This window comes from Peromyscus maniculatus, chromosome 14 (assembly GCF_049852395.1).
Source record: "Peromyscus maniculatus bairdii isolate BWxNUB_F1_BW_parent chromosome 14, HU_Pman_BW_mat_3.1, whole genome shotgun sequence".
NCBI lineage: Eukaryota > Metazoa > Chordata > Mammalia > Rodentia > Cricetidae > Peromyscus > Peromyscus maniculatus.
Window position 1 is genome coordinate 29,666,044 of NC_134865.1, and position 21,731 is coordinate 29,687,774.

General features: G+C 41.1%; 1 protein-coding gene across 6 annotated transcripts in view; it reads right to left on the reverse strand.

Annotated features, from left to right (window-relative positions):
• The window catches only part of Dock4 (dedicator of cytokinesis 4), a 420,596-nt gene that overhangs the window by 134,499 nt on the left and 264,366 nt on the right, over positions 1-21,731 (reverse strand). For all 6 annotated transcript variants that reach the window (XM_076550740.1, XM_076550742.1, XM_042260678.2 and 3 more), the window contains exons 14-17: positions 21,418-21,542; positions 20,249-20,411; positions 15,458-15,564; positions 1,800-1,956 (exon numbers count right to left, since the gene is read on the reverse strand). In XM_076550740.1, the coding sequence (XP_076406855.1) occupies positions 1,800-1,956; positions 15,458-15,564; positions 20,249-20,411; positions 21,418-21,542 (552 nt within the window). The remainder of the gene's footprint in view (positions 1-1,799; positions 1,957-15,457; positions 15,565-20,248; positions 20,412-21,417; positions 21,543-21,731) is intronic.

Genomic DNA, 21,731 nt, shown 5'->3' on the forward strand with positions numbered 1-21,731 from the left:
GCTAACTTATATTGACAAGGTTAATCAACATCAATATAGTCATGAAGCATGTTTCAGTAGCCTCATCAAGTCAGGAGCCCCTCAAAATACTGGTCCCATCTTCATACAGTCAGACATTTAATATAAGGGTTTCATGGATAGTTAATTTTTGCTATTTACATGAAATTTTCTCTTGGTTTTATAAGGAAGCAGTTTTGAGTCTTTAGGACCTGATTTCTCCTATCTTATGTTTATAATTCTAACACTCTAAGCAAATTCAGGCAATTTTATCATTGTTTACCTGAGGGGTAGGCAGGATAACAACCTTCAAATATGTCTATATCCTAATTCCTAGAAATGGTGTGTTTACCTTATATTGACAAAGAAACATTGTAATACGCTCAAATTTCTGATAACAGGGAGATACGGCTGGGTTTTCCAAGAAATCACAAGAGACCTTAAAAACTTGTAGAACCAGAATTAGAAAAATTTGAAGATGTTGCCCTGGCAGCTTCTGAAGAAAAAGGGGTCCATGATCCTAGCAATACAGATTACTTCTAGAAACTAGAAACGACGAGGGAAAAAAGAAAAGACTTTCCTCTACAACCTCCAGAAGAGATGCAGCATCATCACCATGAAAGGGATTTACACCTGACTCGTGAAGCATAGGAAATTTCTGTCACTTCGAGCCAGAAAGTTTGTGGTGATTGTTGTAGCAACAATATCCAATAAATACAACCCTGAAACATCCCAGTTAGGACATTTAGTTAACAGGAAGAGCTACATAGGCACACAAAAACCCTATGTAGGATGATTATAAATTTTGTTTGGGAAGCCAATTGATTTTATTATCTTCATAACGCCCACAGCCAACACCTGAGGTTTATTCATAGGTCAGTGAGTCAAGTCAGGAGGTCAGATCTGCTAAACCATTAAACACTGGATACTAGTAAAGTCCACGAAAGCTTTACAGAACTTTGTGTCTTAGGTACTTATGGTAGCCTTGCTACTGAGAGGGAATTAAAAGGGGGCCACTACTATAGTGCTATGTTTTCCTGTCTTTTCGACACTACATTTTGAAACAACTGTTTCTTTCCACACACTGTTCCACAATACAAGAAAAAAAAAATTAGATACAGGAGCTGCATGAAATACAATGCCTTGTAATGAAGTGATTCCTCTCAATATATTGCATCTAATTTATTAATACAGCATTCAGGGTGCTAGCCAGAAGCTGTATATACAGATAGCTGTAACTATGAAAAATTAAAAATATTTAATTTACTTCTTTCATTACAAACGCAGTTTTTACAACAATTTGCCAAGGAGATGCACTGGCTTTATTAATCATAAGTTGCTAAACAATCAATGACATAAAAAGCAGTGCTACCCAGAAAAGCAATATCCATCTAATTAAACAACACCAACAACAAACAAGCTCTGTCCTAAGGCCTGCAATTAGCTCTGTTTATGGGGCTATAAAACAAGAGATTTAAAGTGGTGGTAGTCCTGTCTTTTCTTGTGTTAAGTGCAGCTTGGCTTTTAATGGGTTATTTGAGGAGATAGTTGACACTTAACTTCCAACACTGGGTTAATTCGTAAGTCATTAAATTGGATGCATGAGGTCACTAGGTTTTCATTTGATTAGAAATCTTAAATGAAAGGATCGGTAACTTTCCTAGTGCAAAGTTCTTAAATACATTAATCCTTGTTGAATATGCTTAGCAAAATACATATAGTTCATATATGCCCTTAGGTGGGGGGGCTGTCAAGTAAAATGGTATCATATATCCCTTAGGTGTGGGGCTTTCATGCATTACCATTTTGGGTGAGTTTTGTAGAGCAGAGAAACGATGTTATCCAAAAGGACTCCTTTGTGGCCTTCATGGTTTGATTATTGTTCCCAAGAAAGATGACCTTGGAAAATGGAAGCTTGAGGTAGCGGGTAGTATCTTGAAGGTTTGTGTTTTCTTCACACTGTGAAAAAAACATTAAGAATGGGAGGCTTGATCTCAAAAGAATTATTGAGCATAATTTCCTCTTCTAGCATTTATGAACTAGAAACATTCGGAGTGGCATTATAAACAGAATTTGGCTTTTCAGGGAAATCCACCAAAAATGTGTCAAAGAATAAGTATGGATTTTGGTCTTTGACCAATCTGAGTTGAGTTCCGAGCTCTGTCACTCCCAACGTGACTGATCCTGTCAAGATACTGAACCACTCAGGATTCCTGTTGTCCTTGCCTAAACCTCATTGTCTTGTTAGAAGACTTAGATTATATACAGGCTTTAGCATGGTCTGGGAGACACTGGAAATGCCAAAGAAATGCCATTTGACAATGATCAGAACTTTTTTTGAAAGATGCTTCTACTTCTCCAACATGTCATGTAAGAGCTGTTGAACTGTCATCACCTTGAAAACCACCAGTTTTAGGAAATCTAGTGGTCCCATGGAATGAGGAAAAGCTCTATTTCAAAGAAAATGTTAGTGCTGTCTGTCCCCCCAGATCCAATCCCCCAGCTTTGCAGCAGAACACCCGTGGCAGCCTTCCCTGACCTTCTGTTCCCATCTTCTGTGCATCCCACAGGCCTACCCTTTCTAACGTCCTTCCTCCCATGTGTGGCTTTGTCTCAGCCATCAACCACAGCAGGTATGCCCTGCTAACTCAAGAGCCTCTCCTCCTAGGGCAACAAGTAGGCTGACTGTGGATCCACACCTCCCCCATATCCAAACACCTCAGTCTCACATCCCCAGCTCTGCAGCAGGAAACTGACTGTGGTCCTCCTTTCCTCTCTGACCCCATCTCCTATGGATCACAAAGATCTCCCCCAACCTTCCTTCCTTGAGCTCATCCTATTATCCTAGCCTCCAATACTAGCAGGCATTCCCTGAGAATACACCAGCTGAGCAGGCTAGCGAAACAGGTCCTCAGAAAATGTTCTAATAGGCAGCACACAGCCACCACACTTTCCTGAAGTCCAGGGAGGAAGCAGAAACCAAGGCATCAGAGGCAAAGTCAGATACCATCACCCAGACCTACAATCACCCCACTCCCACATGTCTAGATGTCATCTTAAAACTCAATCAATAACAGCCAGCACAATATGTCTCCACTGAAGCCCAGCAACGCTGAAGATTCCAAGATAGCTGAAGCCCAAGAAAAAGTCCTAAGAACAGTCTGTATGAAGATGATAGAGGTCCATAAGAAATGAAGAAAATTTCTTAAATAAATCCAGGGAATCACAAACAGTATGAAGAAATGAATAAGGTACTTAAAGAAATCCAGGAAAATAAAAACAGTGCAAGGAAATGAGTAAAACAGTTCAAGACCCGAAGATGGATGTAGAATTGATGAAGAAAACTTAAATTGAGGAAATGCTGGAAATGAAAATTTGGGGAATTAGAACAGGAACTACAGAGGAAAGCTTCCCCAACAGAATGAAAAAGGTGGAAGGATGAATCTCAGGTGTTGAAGATATGATAGAAAAAAATGGATGCATTGGTCAAATAAAATGTTAAATCAAAAAATTTCCTCAAACAAAACATCCAGGAAATCTGGGACACTATAAAAAGTTCAAATCTAAGAATAATAAGAATAGAGGAGGGAGAAGAAAACCAGCTCAAAGACCAAGAAAATATTTCCAGCAAAACCACAGGAGAATGTTTTCCTAACCTAAAGAAGGAGATGCTTAAAAAGTTACAAGACGCATACAGAATACCAAATAGATTGGACCAGAAAAGAAAGTCCCTTTGGCACATGTGGTGGTTTGAAAGAAAATAGCCCCAAAGCGAGTGGCACTACTAGGAGGTGTGGCTTTGTTAGAGGAAGTTGGGGCAGGCTTTGAAGTCCCTGATGCTCAAGATATCACCAAGTGTGTTAGTTCACTTTCTATTGCCTGTACAAGATGCAGAATTCTCAGCTCCTTCTTCAGCACTATGTCTGCCTGCATGCTTCCCACCATGATGATAATGGACTAAACCTGTAAACTATAAGTGAGCCACCCCAATTAAATGTCTTCATTTATGAGAGTTGCTGTGGTCATGGTGTCTTTTCACATCAATAGAAACCCTAACTAAGACAGCACATAATAATCAAAACATTAAACATACAGAACAAAGACTATTACAAGCTGCAAGAGAAAAAGACAAAGTAACATAAGAAGGGAGAACTATTAAAATTACACCTGACTTCTCAATAGAAACTCTAAAAGCCAGAAGGTCCAGGACAGATGTGCTGCAGACTCTAAGAGACCACAGACTACTATACCCAGTCCAGACTACTATATCCAGAAAAATTCTCAATAACCACAAATGGAGAAAATAAGATATTCCATGATAACACCAAATCTAAGCAATATTTATCTACAAATCCAGTCATACAGAGGGTGCTAGAAGAAAAACTCCAATCTAAGGAGGTTAACTACAACCACGAAAACACAGGGAATAAATAATCCCACACCAGCAAAATCAAAGGAAGACACACACACACACACACACACACACACACACACACACACACACACACACACACACACCATCAGCACCACCACCACCAAAATAATCACTGCTCATTGATATCTCTCAACATAATTGGTTTCAATTCCCCCCGCCCCCCGAAAAGACACAGATTAACAGAATCAATACAAAAACAGGATCCATCCTTCTGCTGCATCCAAGAAACATATCTCAAAATCAAAGATAGACATTACCTCAGGGTAAAGCATTGGGAAAAGATATTCCAAGCAAATGAACATAAGGAATAAGCTGGTGTAGCCATTTTAATATCTAACAAAATAGACAACTAATCAAAAGAGATGGGGAAGAACACTTCATACTCAAAGGAAAAATCCACCAAGATGACATTTCAATTCTTAACATCTATGCCATAAACACAAGGGCATAAGTTTGTAAAAATCTACTACTACAGCTTAAATCACATATTGACCCTCACACACTGATAGTGAGAGACTTCAATATCCCACTCTCACTAAAGAACAGGTCATCCAGGTAAAAACTAAACAGAGAAATGATGTTATAAACCAAATGGGCCTGATATATTTACAGGCCATTTCACCCAAACATAAAAGAATATACCTTCTACTCTGCACCTCATGGAGCTTTCTCCAAAACTGACAGCATATTCAGACACAAAGCAAGTCTTAACAGATTAAAAAAAAATTGTTCCCTGCATCCAATTCAGACCACTACAGATTAAAGGCAGATATCAACAACAACAAAAACCTTACAAACTCATGAAAATCCAACAACTCTCTAATGAATGAAAAATAGGTCAAGACAGAAAAAAAGGAAGAAATTAAAGATTTTCTAGAATGAAATAAAAATGAATATACATCATAACCAAACTTATGGGAAACGATGACAGTAGTTCTAAGAGTCAAGTTCATAGCACTAAGTGCTTACCTAAAAAAACTGGAAATGTTGCAGGCAGTGATTGTGGGTGGTGGTGGTGGCCTTTGATCCCAGTACTAGGGAATCAGAGGCAGGTGGATCTCTGTGAGTTTGAGGCCAGCCTGGTCTACAAAGTGAGTTCCAGGAAAGGTGCAAAGCTACACAGAGAAACGCTGTCTCAAAAAACCAAGAAAAAAAAAGTAACAATAAAATGACTTCTATTTATATTTTGCTAAACTCAGATTGATGATTGATGATAGCCATCATCATAGAGGCTCCCTCCTGCAGCAGATGGGAACAAATACAAAGACCCACAGTCAAACATTACCAGAGAAACAGACCTTGGAATACACATCTTAACTGAGATGTCTCTATCAAATCCTTCCCTTCAATGTTCAGAGAACCCCACAGAAGAGGCAGAAGGAAATGGGGGAGACAGAGGAGACCCAGAGAACAAGGCCCTCTAAACCAACTAAGCAGGGCTCCTATGAGCTCACAGAGACTGAAGCGGCATGCACAGGGCCTGCATGGGTCTGCACCAGGTCGTCTTCATACATACTACAGCTTGCAGTTAGTACTTTAAAGAGACTCCTGAGCAGTAAACAAGTGGGTCTCTTATTCTTGTGCCTTCTCTTGGAACTCTTATTTTTCTGTTTTCTTTTCTTGTCCAACTTCAAGTATGATGGTTTTTCATTTTATCTTATTATATTTTATTTTGTTATATTTTGTTGTTATCTCCTAGAAGCCTGTTCTTTTTTAATGAGAGACAGAAATGGAGTGGATCTGGATGGGAGAGGAGGTAGAGAGGAACTGGAAGGAGTAGAAGGAGGGGAAACTATATGCAGATTATATTGCTTGTGAAACGAATCTATGCTTAATAAGAGAGAAAGATAAAGAAATAGGAAAAATGCTTAAAGCAAAATGTTAATTAGCAAATATAAAAGGAATTATGGGTTTAGAAACTATAATTTCATGCCCCTACTATAAACATTTATCTGGTGAAAGAATGTCATTTAATGCTGAAATCAGCAGGAGGACTGTTGATGAGAAACTGGGTGTTCATAGAGTGCCACACAGTAGAATTAAGATCACTTGCCACTGTCAAAGGGATAAACATGGATGCACATGATAGAGACAGGGGTGTCATCACAGCAATGCAGGGAACTGGAAGACATATGTGATGACTACAATGTCCTGTTACCGATGGCCTCCCACTTCTGCATTTTAAGAAACACTGACATTGGACAATGTGTTAAAGAGTGTGGAGGGGAACCATGAGACCACCCCAGTATGTGGTGCCTTCTGAAGGGTGCACTGCTCCTCTCTTAAGTCAGCATTGTCTAAAAACGGACTGTTGCAGTGTAAGCAACACTCAGGAGATAGAAAGCCGGATATCATCTTGGATTTGGACAAGATTGACCTGTCCAAATATTGTTCGAGAATTTGTATATTGATTAATTTCTAGACAAAGATTTAGTGTGGATAGAAGAAAGTTTCCAGAGGAAGCAGGAAGAAAAATGAGAGGGAACAGACAGTGAACAAAATCAAAATACATTATAGATGTGAATGAGATTGTCAAAGAATAAATAAAAAATAATCCTGTGACTGGAAAAATCTTTAACCACAAAAGTAGATTTAAAATAAATACATATCACCTATTACTATTTGTTTAACAAATTCATACAGCAAAACATCTAAATGAATATATGCTAAGAGGCTAGCAGATGGTGACATAGCATTATGATGTTTTTGTTTTATTTGATTTGCATATTACTTTTATAATGACAATGGTGATCTTAAATTAAAACATTGTGAAAATATTGTAAAAGATACTGAATGGGTACGACTCAGCTCATTTGGGGTATAAAATTCAAATCGGAGAGACAGCTCAGTATGTAAAGGCACTTGCTGTACAAGCCTGAAGATGTGAACTCAGATCCTCACAAACCTATATGAAAGCTGAAAGAGGGGTGTGTGCTTGTAAACTAAGCTCTCCTATAGTGAGATAAGAGGCTGAAACAGGAGAATCCCCTGGAAGCTCACAGACCAGCTGGCCTGAAATGCAGTGACCCAGAGAGGACCAGCCTCCAACAAGATGGAGGTTGCTCTCTGGCCTCCACATGGGTAACATGGCACACGTCATTCTCACATGCAAACATCATACACACACACACACACACACACACACACACACACACACACACACACAAATAAATAAATATATTAAAAATAAGGGGCTGGGGAGATGGCTCAGGGTTTGAATACTTCCTCCTATTCCAGAGGACAAGTTGGGTTCCTAGCACCCACATTGGGTGTGCCACAACTACCTGTCACTCCAGCTCCAGGAAATCTGATACCCTCTTCTTGCCTCTGTCAGTCCCAGGGTGTGCGCGCACGCACACACACACACACACACACACACACACACACACACACACACACATATATATATACATACATATATATAATATTGAAAGATTTTTAAAAAATTGATACTCATCTGAACTACACTCTACATTTGCTCAAATATTTCTAAAGCTAGTGTCTTGGTAACAAACAATAGTTTAACCACAGAATCCCTCTTGTACTTGAGACCATTTAATGTGATAATATATATTAATATAATATTAATAATATATATGCATTTTAATAAGTCCTTAGGAAAGACCTCTCTAGTGAGTTGAAACAGAGTCAGAATATTACAAGATGTTCTTGCCATCAAAATTGCCCTGAACACAAGTACTGGTATTAATATAATATAAACAGTTCACCATTCTCTTCTGCTGTCACAATTCCAAATGGTTTCTTTTTTTTTCAAGATATATTATATAGAATGAAGACTCCAGAAAACATATGCAGTTTAAAGAAAAATTATAAAGTAAATACTTCAAATATCTTCTTTAGGAAACTGTTTAGATAAGGGAATATTCTGGATTCCTGCATATCTGCTTCCCACTTGTTCCTCATCAGGACCTGGAACACATTAAGTCATGTACCCAAACATCCCATTCTTAATTGCACTGGGGCTATAGCCTTGGAACATGCTCTGGTCTCCCATCTCAGCCTGACTTGTACTTTGTACATCTATGGAATGACTGCCATACCTAGCCCTGATATTCACTTCAGCTATTCCCAGGCCACTTTCTGGAGTTATTCTAGACCCTACAGAACCATCTCTTACTACAGCTCACTTCTCTAATTGGCTCTTGGGTTCTTCTGGCAGCATCTTGGGGTTCTTGCTTATTTCCACATTTAAGGCATTGAGCACTCTGTGAGGCCAGATGGCTGAGCTCTGGATCTACCGGGTGCCATGGGGCGTCTACTTGTTGGCTATCCAGGTTGGTTCCACTAATCCTGGTTGGCTTCATCTGTCTACCAGCCCAGGGCACAAAAACCTTAGCATCCAAAGTATGGGACATGATACCTCAATAGCCTACTGTAGCTAAACTCTATCACACTCAAGTATAAAACATCACCATCAATAGGAAGAACACTGTGAACACAAAAGGTATTTTAAGATATTCTTCCAAGAACAGGGAAGAGAAAGAGAGCCAGACAGACAGATAAGAGACAGACAGAGACAGTATATTTTGTCCATCAACTAAGTAAAGAAAAGCATGTAACTACTCTTGGTAGCAATTTTAACCCATTTCTAAAAATTTTAATAAAATACAAAGAAATTCTTATCACTTAATCTTTCATTGTTCTTCAAGGCTTTCAGCATGCATTATTAATACATAATATAGACACTGCACATTTGAAAACCCATGTAGGCAACTTAAGCAACTTATGAGTATTCGCTGGGCACAGCTAGGCACTTCATACATACATTTTCTTTCATAACAATCTTATAATGTAGAATATCATGACTGAGGCACTTAGAGGATTTGCCTAATGTTGCAGTATTACTTAGTGTCAGCATCAGGATGGGAACAAAGCTTGCATTCAGAGCAATCAAGGGACATTGCCTTTCTCCACTAGTCTTTTAACTCAGCTTTCAATTTTGTGGCAATGAAAGTGAGCTTGGTGTTGACTTATTGATAAATATGGAGTGTCAGGTTAGAAAGGACAAAGTCACTTCCCCTGAAGTGTATGTGTGCTGACACTATGGCCGAGGGTTCCAACAGCAGTGTGTAACTAAACTGATCCCATGAGAAGTAAGACTTTGAGGCTTACAGTGAACGTGCCAGTCTAAGTCTCAAAACACGGGGTACAAGAGGGACTGTGGGACCTGGCTCTTAGGTAGGAGAAGCAGACAAGAGCAGAGGGAGCGTGGCACATGAGCCTGGTAGCAAAACAAAAGGCTTTCATTTGGTGGCAGGGACTCTAGGAAAGAAACAGAGATAAACAGAAAGAAATGTGCTAGAAGGCAGGCTGCAGGAGAGGAGCAGACGACAGCAGGGTTTTTAGCCAAAAAGGCTACACACCGTCCTACTAGGAAATGTGGAGTTCAGTGTTCACTCACCAGAGAGTGAGAACAATAAGGGGTAAGCTCTCTTCTGGACTGCATGAAATATACAGACACTGCTCAGCCAGGGAGAAGAAGGGCCTATCCTGAGAGCATTGTCTAACCCGAGTATGGACAAAAGAAAGCATGCAGGAAGCCCCACTGGCCCTCTAGAAATGGCTCGGGGTAAGTGGGATATAAAGTGTGCTCAGTACTGCCCGTTATCGAACTGGAAATACCAAGTACATCAGAGTCATAACTGCATGTTTTCTTGGCTGCAAATATGGAGCATGGTCAGGGGGCTAGCTTGTCGTTATGGTAACCTTTAGCTGTACCCTCAAACTCCATGTGGTAGTGAAGTGTGGGTTGTTTGCATTCTGGGAAATACCCATACACCAACCCTGGGCTTTGGCAGAAGTCATGTCTTCCTCATCAAACCCAGTGTAGGAACAGAGCAAGACACGCTCCTCATCAGAGAACATGTGCTGTTGTGGGACACACAGACACAGCAGAAGCACTTCCAATGTTCTGATAGACAGCTGGGAGTAGATCTATTAAGGGAGAATTCACTCCACTGCCCTTTTAGAAACAAAGTTCCTTGAGTCTGCTACTGAATTGAGGGAACAAAAGCATGTTGCTGGCATAGTACCACTTCCTTTAACAGCTTGCAATTCACAGAGGTCATCTTAAAACATGTTCATGTATTACACACTAGAGATGAGGGCTTGTGTTTGGACCACATTTGGGTCGGAAGTCAGATCTTATGAGAGAGATGGGCTCCTTCATACTCTTACAGAAATATTTGAAGTAGCATGAGTAGCCTCTATCTTTGAGATTATACCTCTTGCTTATAGTCACTGGATATCAGTTGGTATGTGTGGTAGTTTGAATGCAACTGGCCCCCATAATCTCATAAGCAATGGCACCAATGGGAGGCATGGCTTTGTTGGAGTGGGTATGGAGGAAGTGTGTCACTACAGGGGCAGGCTTTGAGTTTTCCTATGCTCGGGATATCTCCCAGTGATTCAGTCGACTTCCTGTTGCCCACAAGATGTAGGATTCTCAGCTCCAGCACCATGTCTGCCTGCACACTGACATGCTCCCTGTCATGATGATAATGGACTGAACCTCTGAAACTACTATAAGCGAGCCACCCAAATTAAATGTTTTATTTATGAGAGTTGCTATGGTCATGGTGCCTATTCATAGCAATAGAAACCTTAACTAAAACAGAAGTTGGTACCAGAGACTGAGGTAGTGTTGTGATAGGATTGACCATGTGTTTGGAAGAATTTGGACTTTGGTATTTTGGGTTATGGAAGCAGTGGAATGCTTTGAGCACTACTTAATGGGCCATACTAGTAGGAGCATGGAAGGCAAAGGTGCTAAGAATTATTTGAACTGTCAGGGGCTCACTCAAGAGGTTTCAGAGGAGAAGAATTTTAGTATGTTGCCTGGGATCATTCTTGAAGTGAAGAAAGTAGCTGCCTTTTGCCCTGTCTCAAGAGTCTGCCTGAGGCTAAAGTGAAGAATGTTGGATTAATTCCATTGGCAGAGGAAATAGACTCCGTAACTCGGTTTTCAGTGGTAACTCTAATCAAGATTTATAACAAAAAGGAGCAAGTTGAGCAGGGTAAATTATAAAATGAAAAATTTTGAGGAGAAAAAGAGTACCAGGAAATGGAACAGAGCTAAATTCTGTGTTCAAGGATATAAACAGATCTGGAAATAAAATAAAGGTAGTGGTGACCTCAGGGCAAGATTCTCACCTAGCTAAGTTTCCAACTTGTGAAAAGGAACTAAAGAAAACCTTAAAGCTGGGTGTGGTGGGGCACACCTTTAATCCCAGCACTGGGAAGGCAGAGGATGGCAGATCTCTGAGTTTGATGCTAGCCTGGTCTACAGAGCAAGTTTCAGAACAGCCAAGCTAGGACAGTGAAGGACAGAAAGCTGGTAAAGATAAATTGAATGAGGGGGCCATGTTCCTGCCCCAGCAAGCAGCAGAACTTGGCAGCTTTGGCCACATGGTTCTGGATTTAGAGTTAAGGATAGAAGAAAGGGGTTATGGAATAAAGCCACTGAGGCCAGGAATATGTCAGGAGTGTCCCTGCTTGGAGGCCTAGTGGTCATTGAGTGAAGCTGTGAAGTTGAAGCCTGGATTGATTGCCTTGGAGAACCCAAAATGTTAGAGATGCCAGAGTTGTGGGATACCTTCTGAGGAGAGCTGATAACAGGAGGTGGAACCACCCAAGAGAAAGAAGTGTGTTGCAGTCAACAAAGCTGAAGAGTTGGAGATCTGAAGAGCATTTCAACACAGAGTTTGGAGATTGTCCAGAAGGTTTTTGGTCTTGCTTTGGTTCAGTATTTCTTTGCTATGCTTCCTTCCCTTTGTTTTGGGATGGTAATGCATTTCCTGTGCCATTATATATTGGAAGTATGTGATCTGTGTTTTAATTTTGATTTTATAGGGGATTATAGTTAAGATATTGCATGCATCTCAGAAGAGACTTTGAACTTTGGACTTTTAAACATTGTTGAGACTGTGATAGACTATGGGGACTTTTGAAGTTGGACTAAATGAATTTTGCATTATGATATTATTATAAGCTTATGGGGGCCAGGGAGTGGAATGTGGTAGTTTGAATGTAATTGGTCCCCATAATCTCACAGGGAGTGGCACTGTTGGGAGGTATGACTTTGTTGGAGTGGGTATGACCTTGTTAGAGGAAGTGTGTCACTGTAAGGGTGGGCTTTTAGGTTTCCTATGCTCAGGATACCGCCCAGTGAGTCAGTTGACCCAAAGTCGACTGTTGCCTACAAGACATAGGAATCTCAGCTCCAGCATTATGTCTGCCTGAACGCCATCATGCTCCCCACCATGATAATGGACTGAATCTCTGAAAGTGTAACTGAGCCACCCCAATTAAATGTTTATTTATGAGAGTTGCCGCGGTCATGGCGTCTCTTCACAGTAATAAAAACCCGAAGTAAGACAGTATGCCCTTGTAAATGGGCAGCATGTCCTGAGCTATCTGCTGACCATGGCCTAAGATATGTGACTGAAAACCACAGTGGTCAGTTGTGAGTCTTCCAGAAAGGCAGTTTTGCAAGGATGCAAGATTTGTGATGGGACGATCAGCATTATAATTTATTTAGAAAAAAATCACAGCAGTGAGTTCCCAGAATGTTAGTCAAATTAAGGTTCTACAGCTTAAGAGTGTAGAGAATTGAATTGAACCTACAGAAAGTGAGAGTCTACTTAAAATCTATAATACTAGCTAATGAAAAGCAGATTTAAATAATTTTTAGTGACAACACATCTTGTGGGGTCTTTTTCAACAGGAACAGTCACTGCTAATATTACTCTATACCTATTACATTCCTAATATTTGCCCATATTTCAATTAGATATTGAAAATGCAATCAGGAAAGGGACACTAGCCCTATTTTGAAGGCCTCGCATCCCAGACCACTGCACCCATGCGTTAAGACTGATTTCAAAGCTGTGATAAAGACCACTGGATACCAGGTCTGCTGGGAGAGGGAAGGAAGGCTTCATGGGAAAGGGGGTATTTGAGCTCAATCATGATGCAGAAGAGCGTTACCAAAGGCAGGCAAGGAAGGGAAGAAACGATACAGAAGAGAGAAAGAGTCGGTGGGGAAGCACGAGAATGATTCAGCCGCAGACAGCGAAATGCCATGTGGGTTCTGGAGTAGAGCCAGGAACAGCCACGTGAAATTAGTGGCGACTTACTGGGAAACTTTCTGTTTCACAGAAACTCACAAAAAAACCTTTCTGTTAACAGTGTTTTATTACCTGTACAGGTTTACTGCTAATAGGTTATTGTTTATGGAAAAGGTTATAATATAAGGAGACTTGGGTGAAGAGTATGTATGTGGGTATATTACAGCTTTCTGTGCACCTAAAACAACTGTTAGAACCCACAAGTATGTGCATTATAGTATGCCTGGACCATGAGGATTTTCAACATGAAAAAATCTTGGAACCAGCCCAGACACCTTAAATAAGAAAACCTCAGTAGCTAGACAGAGTTGAACATGTCTGTGGTATTTGCTACTTGAGAGGCTGAGGCAAGAAGACTGTACTTTGAGGCCAACTTAAGGCAAGTTATCAAGACCCTTTCCAAATATAAAAGGGGAAGGCTGGGATGTAGCTCACTGGTACCATGATTGCTCAGAAATAAGGATTTTTTTACCCAGGGTCTGTGGCCCCTGGGTGAGCAAGTGATGTGGTAGAAGTTCATGTGAAGGGTGGAAACAGGACTCGGAGAACTGAGGGGACAGAGGAGTGGGGACAGCGAGTGAAGACCCATTCCATGAGCTGGGAAGGCAAGAGGAAACGTGTGCCTATTACAGAAAGAAGCAGAGTGCTGCCCTACGTTTACATCCTGAATAAGTGGCACTACACAGGAAGCAGTTACAGATGCAGGGGAAGAGAGGACATGAGAATAAAGTCCTGGGGGATGGAGGCAGAACTGGCTGTGGAGAGAAGGCATCTTTCCTCCTCCCCTGAGACTGGAAGCAGGAAGAAGGACAAGAGTGCCCACAAGGGTTCAGGTGGCTGGGGGAGGGCACAGGAAGTGAGCAAAGTTCCTGTCCGGTGGCTTCTGTTTTCCCAAGTAGGCAGAAAGGAATCCTGGGGTCAGGTCATGGTAGACCCTCCCCAGCAGGAGGAATATTTTGGAGGAAATTGCATGCATGCTTAAACACATTTTATCCTGTATTTCACTTTATGAGTATACTCAGAGAATTTCCGGGCAGTTCCTGCTTTCTGAATTTTCACGTAAATGCCTACACTTGCATTCAATGTTCCAATGTTTTTTTTTTTTTTTTTTTTTTTTGTTGGGAATCAAGACTTAAAATAAAAGCAAAATTATCATAACAAGGAATAGATAAATTTTTTAAAAGTAAGGTTTAACTTAATAAACTATCCTCTGAGGAAAAAGACTTCTAAGATAGTATGTATCACCACTACTTATAAAACTATTTCTAAGGTTTATTTAATCCCATCGTAACAATAGAAAGGACTTTGAGATTAACACCCCAATCCATGCAAATAAATTTATTTCTAAATTAAGATGAAAAAAATAAGTCATTTTAAAAATATGTTTCAGGTTTGAGGAGCTCAGTAGTTCATTTGACACTTGCCTGACATGTACCTAACCTGTAAGGAATAAATTCATCTCCAATATAAGAATATATGCAAATATATATATGTGTGTATATATATGTATGTGTGTGTGTATGTATATGTATAGGTGTATGTGTGTATATGTAATGTACCATAGAAAAGAGAGAATTTAAGAATAATACTTTCAGAAAGATGCTGGATGCTGTTCTTGTTTACATTTTTTTTTTTTAAATACAAGGTCTCACTATGTAGACCAGGCTGACCCTGAATCCAGAGATCTGCCTGTATCTGCCTTCTGAGTGCTGGAATTAAAGGCGTATACCACCATGCCTGGCCTACAACTTTATTTTGAAGAGAGTTGAAAATAAGTCATTTTAGTCCACTTCCCCCTTTTCTAAGGTTATAAGACACGTAGTCAATAACTGTGCCCTGCTTTTGACAGCCTATCATCAATAGGGAGTATTGGTACCTTATGCACAATGAGCTCGTGTGTGCCGTCTGGAAGAGTCCTCCCATCTTCTTGCATCAGGGGAACAAAAGAGAAACCAAACAACTTCTTCTCTCCTTTCTCCTTTGCTGAAAAGGAGAATAATGATTTGCTTATTGAAGAGCATGTTTATACAAAAGACATACAAAAAGCATGAGCATCAATGACTATAGTCCCGGCCCCTGCATACGCCAGGCCCTCCACACAGTGGAGAGCTTTTGTAGTAGGACACTTATCTGAACCCTGTACTCATGAGTCCTAAACTTGAGGTTAGGTTCCCTGCCCAGTTGTGTTCACAGGACTCGATATCTGAAATGATGTTCTAAAAAAAATGTCTGGACTGCTTTTTACCTCACATCTTACCCCAGCTCCTCAATACTAAGATCCATTGGGGTAGAATTGTCCCCTGTTTATTCCTTTCAAACAGTATCTGGCACATATTAGGATCTCAGCAAATAATGTGTAATGAAGGAAAGAATGGCTGTGAGGAGCAATGCTTTGTCTATGGCCCTCTGAAGGAGAGCTTTGAAGGTCTCTCCTGGTCCATGTGTGAGGACAGCGACCTCCTTCCTTAAAGCTGCTTCCCTGGCTATTGCCAAGGCTCCTGGGAAGAAACTACAAATTGTAAGCTGCCATTTACTGTGGGTTGGTTGTAGTGCTCTGCAAGCCGGAGATGATGTAGGGACTTTCCAGACACCCAATTAGGACAACCTTAATGCCGAGGATTCTAGCTTTTACTTACAGGAAAGGGAATGGAAATCAAGGACATTCTGCTGCTTGCTCTAGATCTTTCAAGCCATTCCAGTCCTATCAAGCTGCTTTTCTCCAAAAACAGAGCAAGTGCTAAAAAGCTTTTAGTTCAACTGCATTCTCCCTGGTACGTATGTGAGCAGTAGGTGAAGCTCCAGGCAGGAGTCTGTGATAGCTGATGGGTTTCTTTCTGCTATGAGTGTGGCAGGGGATCATCATACAGCAGAACAGCCCAGCTTTGGGACACAGTGAGACCTGAGCTGAGGAGTTAGATATCCAGAGAATCGAACATCATATGCAAGAGCTTTAGCCATCCACTCTTCCCTAACTACTGCCCCCACCACTCGATGAAGGGGGTATGCATCCCTTAACAGGAGGACATCCCTGGGTATGTGAACTCATTAAATGTGTGCTCCAAAAGAAGACTTCCTTTCACATTAATTAATTTCAGCGCTAGAGAGAGAGGGGGGAAAAGACTGATGTTTCTAAAAGCTACTCAAAAGGACAGCAGAAGTACCTAGGGCAAGGTTTCCCCCAACAACAGTACAGCAGTGCATGATCCAGGAGATTTGTACAGAAAGAATTCTTGAATCTTGTTGACTATTTTTTTAAGTAGCTTGTAATATTCAATTAAAAAACAAAGAATAAAAAGATTCTGTAGCAAGTAAAATTAGTAAAGATAAGAAATGAAACAAGAGTTTTCTCAAATTAGCCTTGTGTTATAAAATAAGACATTGATAGCTAAGACCATGGCCACTTGCCCTAGGCTATTCAGTCGGCATCCGCGAGTTGAATGGGCTGAACAGAAGTTGGCCTGGTATGCTATCCTTTTATTAACAAAACACCTTCAGTTCATGGACCGTTCCTCCACATCTCCAGGTCACTCTTCTTAGCAGTCTACTCCAATAATTCTTCCTCCTCCAATCATTCATGCATCTTCCCCTCCTCTCCCTCCTCTCTCCATTTCCTATTTCTATGTCCACCATTCAGACTGCCTTCTAAATCTTTTGCCTCCCTATTTCCATGGTAACTCTATCCTGGCTAAACCGAACTTCCAGTTCATTCCATGCCAGCCAGACGAATTCACTTGAAGTACTGCAGCCTTCTCCATTTCCCTAACCAAGTTTCTCATTTTTCTAGCTCTACCCCATGGAAACCCGTGACACCATGGGGCGTTTCCTGACCTCCCTACTTTTGCTTTTCCACACTGTTGCTTACCTGCAGTCATACAGCACGGAGCCTCTTCAGATTGGCTCTGTTCATTCTGTGCTGTTCACCTAAGGCTCCTTCACGTACTTGCACATTTCTTGTACATGCACAGATTGATGGCCTGCTGCCAACTTTTATTTTTTGAAACTAAAATATAATTATATAATTTTCCTCTTTTCCTACCTTCCCCTGTCGCCCCTCCCACATCCTTGGTATTAGATAACCCATTGGGGGCGGGGGCTGTTCCCTTGGGAAGACTCTCCTGCTCTCAGCATTTGTTAGCTGCCTGTAGTTCTTTAGGGTTGGGCCCTGTGAGATTTCCCTCTCCCATGTGATGTTCATTGGTGTAGTCCTTTTCCAGGTCTTGTCTAGGTAGCCATATTGACGACCCTTCATATGTGTACTAATTAACATTCCATAAAGTCATGTTAGTGCTTAAAAGCTGGAACAATACCATGGAAATTATTAAATGTTGCAGATCAGAGAGAGCTTTGCCCAAGTACTGCTTATTAAATATTTATAACAGACCACTAAATAATGTTCTTATTTCCTAGTTTAAGTTTTCATCCCAGACCTCATTCATTTCCCATTGACACATTGGATGCCTAGTGGATGTCAAAGTCTAAGATGTAAAGTTTGATTTCAGCCACCCACCCCCAAACAGATGGTTCCTGTTGTCTCCCCCACTTCATTAAATGAATACATGAAATGTATAGTTTTCCCGATACATATGGACCTATGGTAACCACTGAACAGAGACAGATGTTATCAACTTCCACATGTGATTTTTTTTCTTACTAAGTTAAGAATTTCTACCTTTTTTTCAGATAAAAGAAGTAACTTATTGACATACATGAGCACCAGCATCACTATTCTTACATTTAAGGACCATCAGTAAATAAAATAAAGGTCAGCTGAACACACGCACTGTGATATCTCAGCAGCTGCTGGGATAACGGAGACAGCTTAATAACTAACGGGCAGCTACTGTCCACAGCACAAATACACGGGACAAAGAAATGATTCATAACTCAGGTTGGACAGAATGGGACAGCACAAGACTTCTCCAGGCTATTCAGAAAGGTATGCAATTTACCACTCTGGAGTGGTTTATTCTGGAATTTTCTATTTAAAATTTGACCAGAGCTAAGTGAAATCATGGGAATCAAGGCTGCAGATAAGGGGATCCCACAGTCTCATGCATGTATCAGTCATCGGTGTGCCCTCCTCTCCGAGTGAAAGCTCTGTGAGAGGAGGAACCTTGCTGTGTTCGGGGATGCAGTTCTAGCACCTGGTAAAGGGGTTGGCACACAGTAGGTGTTCAATTTTATGAATAAATAATTCACTTTTATGGATAAATAAATCATTAAATGTGTGCTTCAAAAGAATATCTGGTGCTGCTGTGATAAAATTATTCCACTGGGCATTTGCAGTCTGTGGGACTATGGGGATTTTCTTCTTCTTTTTTTCTGGAACTAGTTCTTCTGATTTAAAACAACAACAATAACAAAACCGAGCCATGTTTTAAGTGCAAGGCTGAGAGGGCAGAAACTGAACATATCTGACTGAACACAGCCTTTGTTCTGCTTCCCAAGCTGTGCAAACGATGATAATCACAGTGCTCTCGGAATGCTTGCTCACTTTCTCCTTCACGTCCCTCTGTCTGGAACTCAAGGCAAACGACAGGTCCAGTATGAGACAGCCTGGCCGACAGAGTGGCCCAGGAGCACCATCCCAAGTCTGTCCCCCCTGGAGTCCTTTCCTGGGGCTCCCCTGGGAATTCAGAACTTAAGAACTCGCTCCTTGTCTCCCTGCGTTTTCACATACCCTCATAAGCCCAATTTACAGAGACTTCTGGGCCAATTCTGAAAAACGCGTCACAGCTCTGATGCCAGGCCCAGTCCCTCTGCCTGAAGCCCAGGTGAAGTGCAGAATCATTCGGATGAGGTCATCCAGGATGCCCTGGTGATGCCCTCCTTCCCTGTGGCCTGACGAAGACCCCACTGCATCCCAATGATGTGATCCTCCCATGTCTCTTGCTTGTTATTCTGCTCCCAAAGTAAGATTCGCTAGAACCTTTCCAATCTGGTAGTGCACACCCTTCTGAGACATAGGACATGTCAGAAGACCCCTGCTCTAGAGCCCCGGGGGAGGCACAAAATGGGCTTGAGAAGCTAGAAAAGAGCAAAAGAACTGAACTAGCACTGAAGATGTGACCAATAATGTCCACAGGGACAAGCCAGCACATTTCTGTCTTGAGCTGTTTACATCTGTAAAATGAGATAACGGTTGTATTTTATCTGCAAACCCTCTCCCTGATGACATCCTCTCACTGTCATTTCTGCATCATCCAGAACTGCGCAGTGATGCAGACACACACAAATCAACACAAACCCGAGCCTCGCCAACTCTTTCCTAGTGGCTGCTTCACATGCCCAGAAAATCCCAAGGGCCTTCTGGGAACTCAGTCAGCTTCCTGAAGGTTAGGATTGCCCAAGCCCACCAGACAAGCGTAGTTTTTCTAATGCTGTGTCTCCCCCTTCTGTTCAAATTTTCTAGGTTGTACATGATAAACTGGATTTTTAATGAGAACAATCAAATTACAGAGATTCCCTGGGCTTCCTGTGCTTTTAAAGTTGTTTCCTTCTTTTCTGTTTTCATGGTTTCTCCAGGAGTCATAGCCCCCTCACTTCCAGGACTCGCACTGCTTGCCTTCTTCTCTCCTCCTCCTCCTCCTTTCTGTAGATCTGCCCACAGCAAGCACAGGACCCAGCCCGAAGCCCACAAGGCTGCTGGGCCCACTCACACACTTACTGGAACAATGTCGGAACTCAAAGCGGATGTGGGAGCCCCGGAACTTGTCCACAGGAATAGGAAGTTTCAGCAGCTCTGACCACCTGGGGCTGTTGTTATGATAAAGCACAAACGAGTGGTACTCACTAGCAGGTGGCTCTCCAGAGCCAAAGGAGATGAAATCCTAATAAAGAGACATGCAAGTTAAAGTCAGCTTCATTTAGACTCTTCTGCAGGAGGCAGAGCATTCACTGCTGACTGCCTGTTCTCCAAAAAGCATTCCACTGGACTTTACCTTCCTATCTTTGTGTGTTGTTTCTGCATTTGCTCTACCTAGTGAGGTGACCTGTTCAATTCTGAACCTGTTGTCCAAGGCCTATGGTGCCAAGGGTGGGCCCTGATGATGTGAGAATTCAGCTCTAGGAAACCAAGTTCCGAGCCCAGTGAAGTTAAGAGTCTCTTCTATGATCCACTGGGTGATCACAATTGCCCCGTGCAGCCTTTAGAACAGTGGTTCTCAACCTATGAATGAGTCACGACCCTTTCATAGGGGTCGCCTAAGATGATCGGAAAACACAGAGATTTACATGACGATTCATAACAGCAGCAAAATGACAAAGTAGCAACAGATGTAATTTTATGGTTGGAGTCACTACAATATGAGGAACTGCATTAAGGGGTCACAGCATTAAAAAGGTGGAGAAACACTGCTTTAGAAGAACAGGAAAACATACTTCTCCACCACGCTGCATTCACAGAAAACACTTCTTCCAAGAGTGGGTCTGTCATTACTTCCACAACAAACAAATAGTACCAAACTCCACTTTGACTAAAAAAAATTATAGAACTAAACATGGTAGGTTTTTTTCAATTGCCAGAGCAAAAAAAAAAAAAAAAAAAAAAAAAGAAAGAAAGAAAGAAAGAAAGAATTAAATTGTATTGTATTAAAATACTGTATTTAAGGAGTGACTGCTATAATAAAATCATTGATATACATAGCAAAATGTAAACACACTTTGGTTTTCTAAATTCTTTTATGTGAAGGGTTTTATTGAACTTTAAAAAAGGAAAGAAAAACTATACAAGGTTAGAGAAAAACACTGTAACTCAGGAACTAAATGATCACAATTAGAGATGACGCCAAATCAAGTGTTAATTGTCATACCAAAGACCACCTAGAATGAACGTACCTTTAAGGGCTGCCCATTACTATCTACAATGAACATTGTAACTTCCACGTTTCTGGCCACACTCTTCCCTCCTTTCTCAAACTCTCCCCTTTCTACGGTGATATATAAATCATTCCTCATTTCACCTGTTAAAGAGTAAAAGTAAAAACATGTCACAGTTTTACATTAGGACACGTAAAACTCTACCAAGAGAAACTTGATTTATAAAAAATACATGGCTATGGTTCTATTTCGGATCTAAAAGTCTCAGTGCATTCACATTTTTATAACCTGGTCTCTGCCCTCACAATTGCCAATGCTGGAGGAGGACCTGA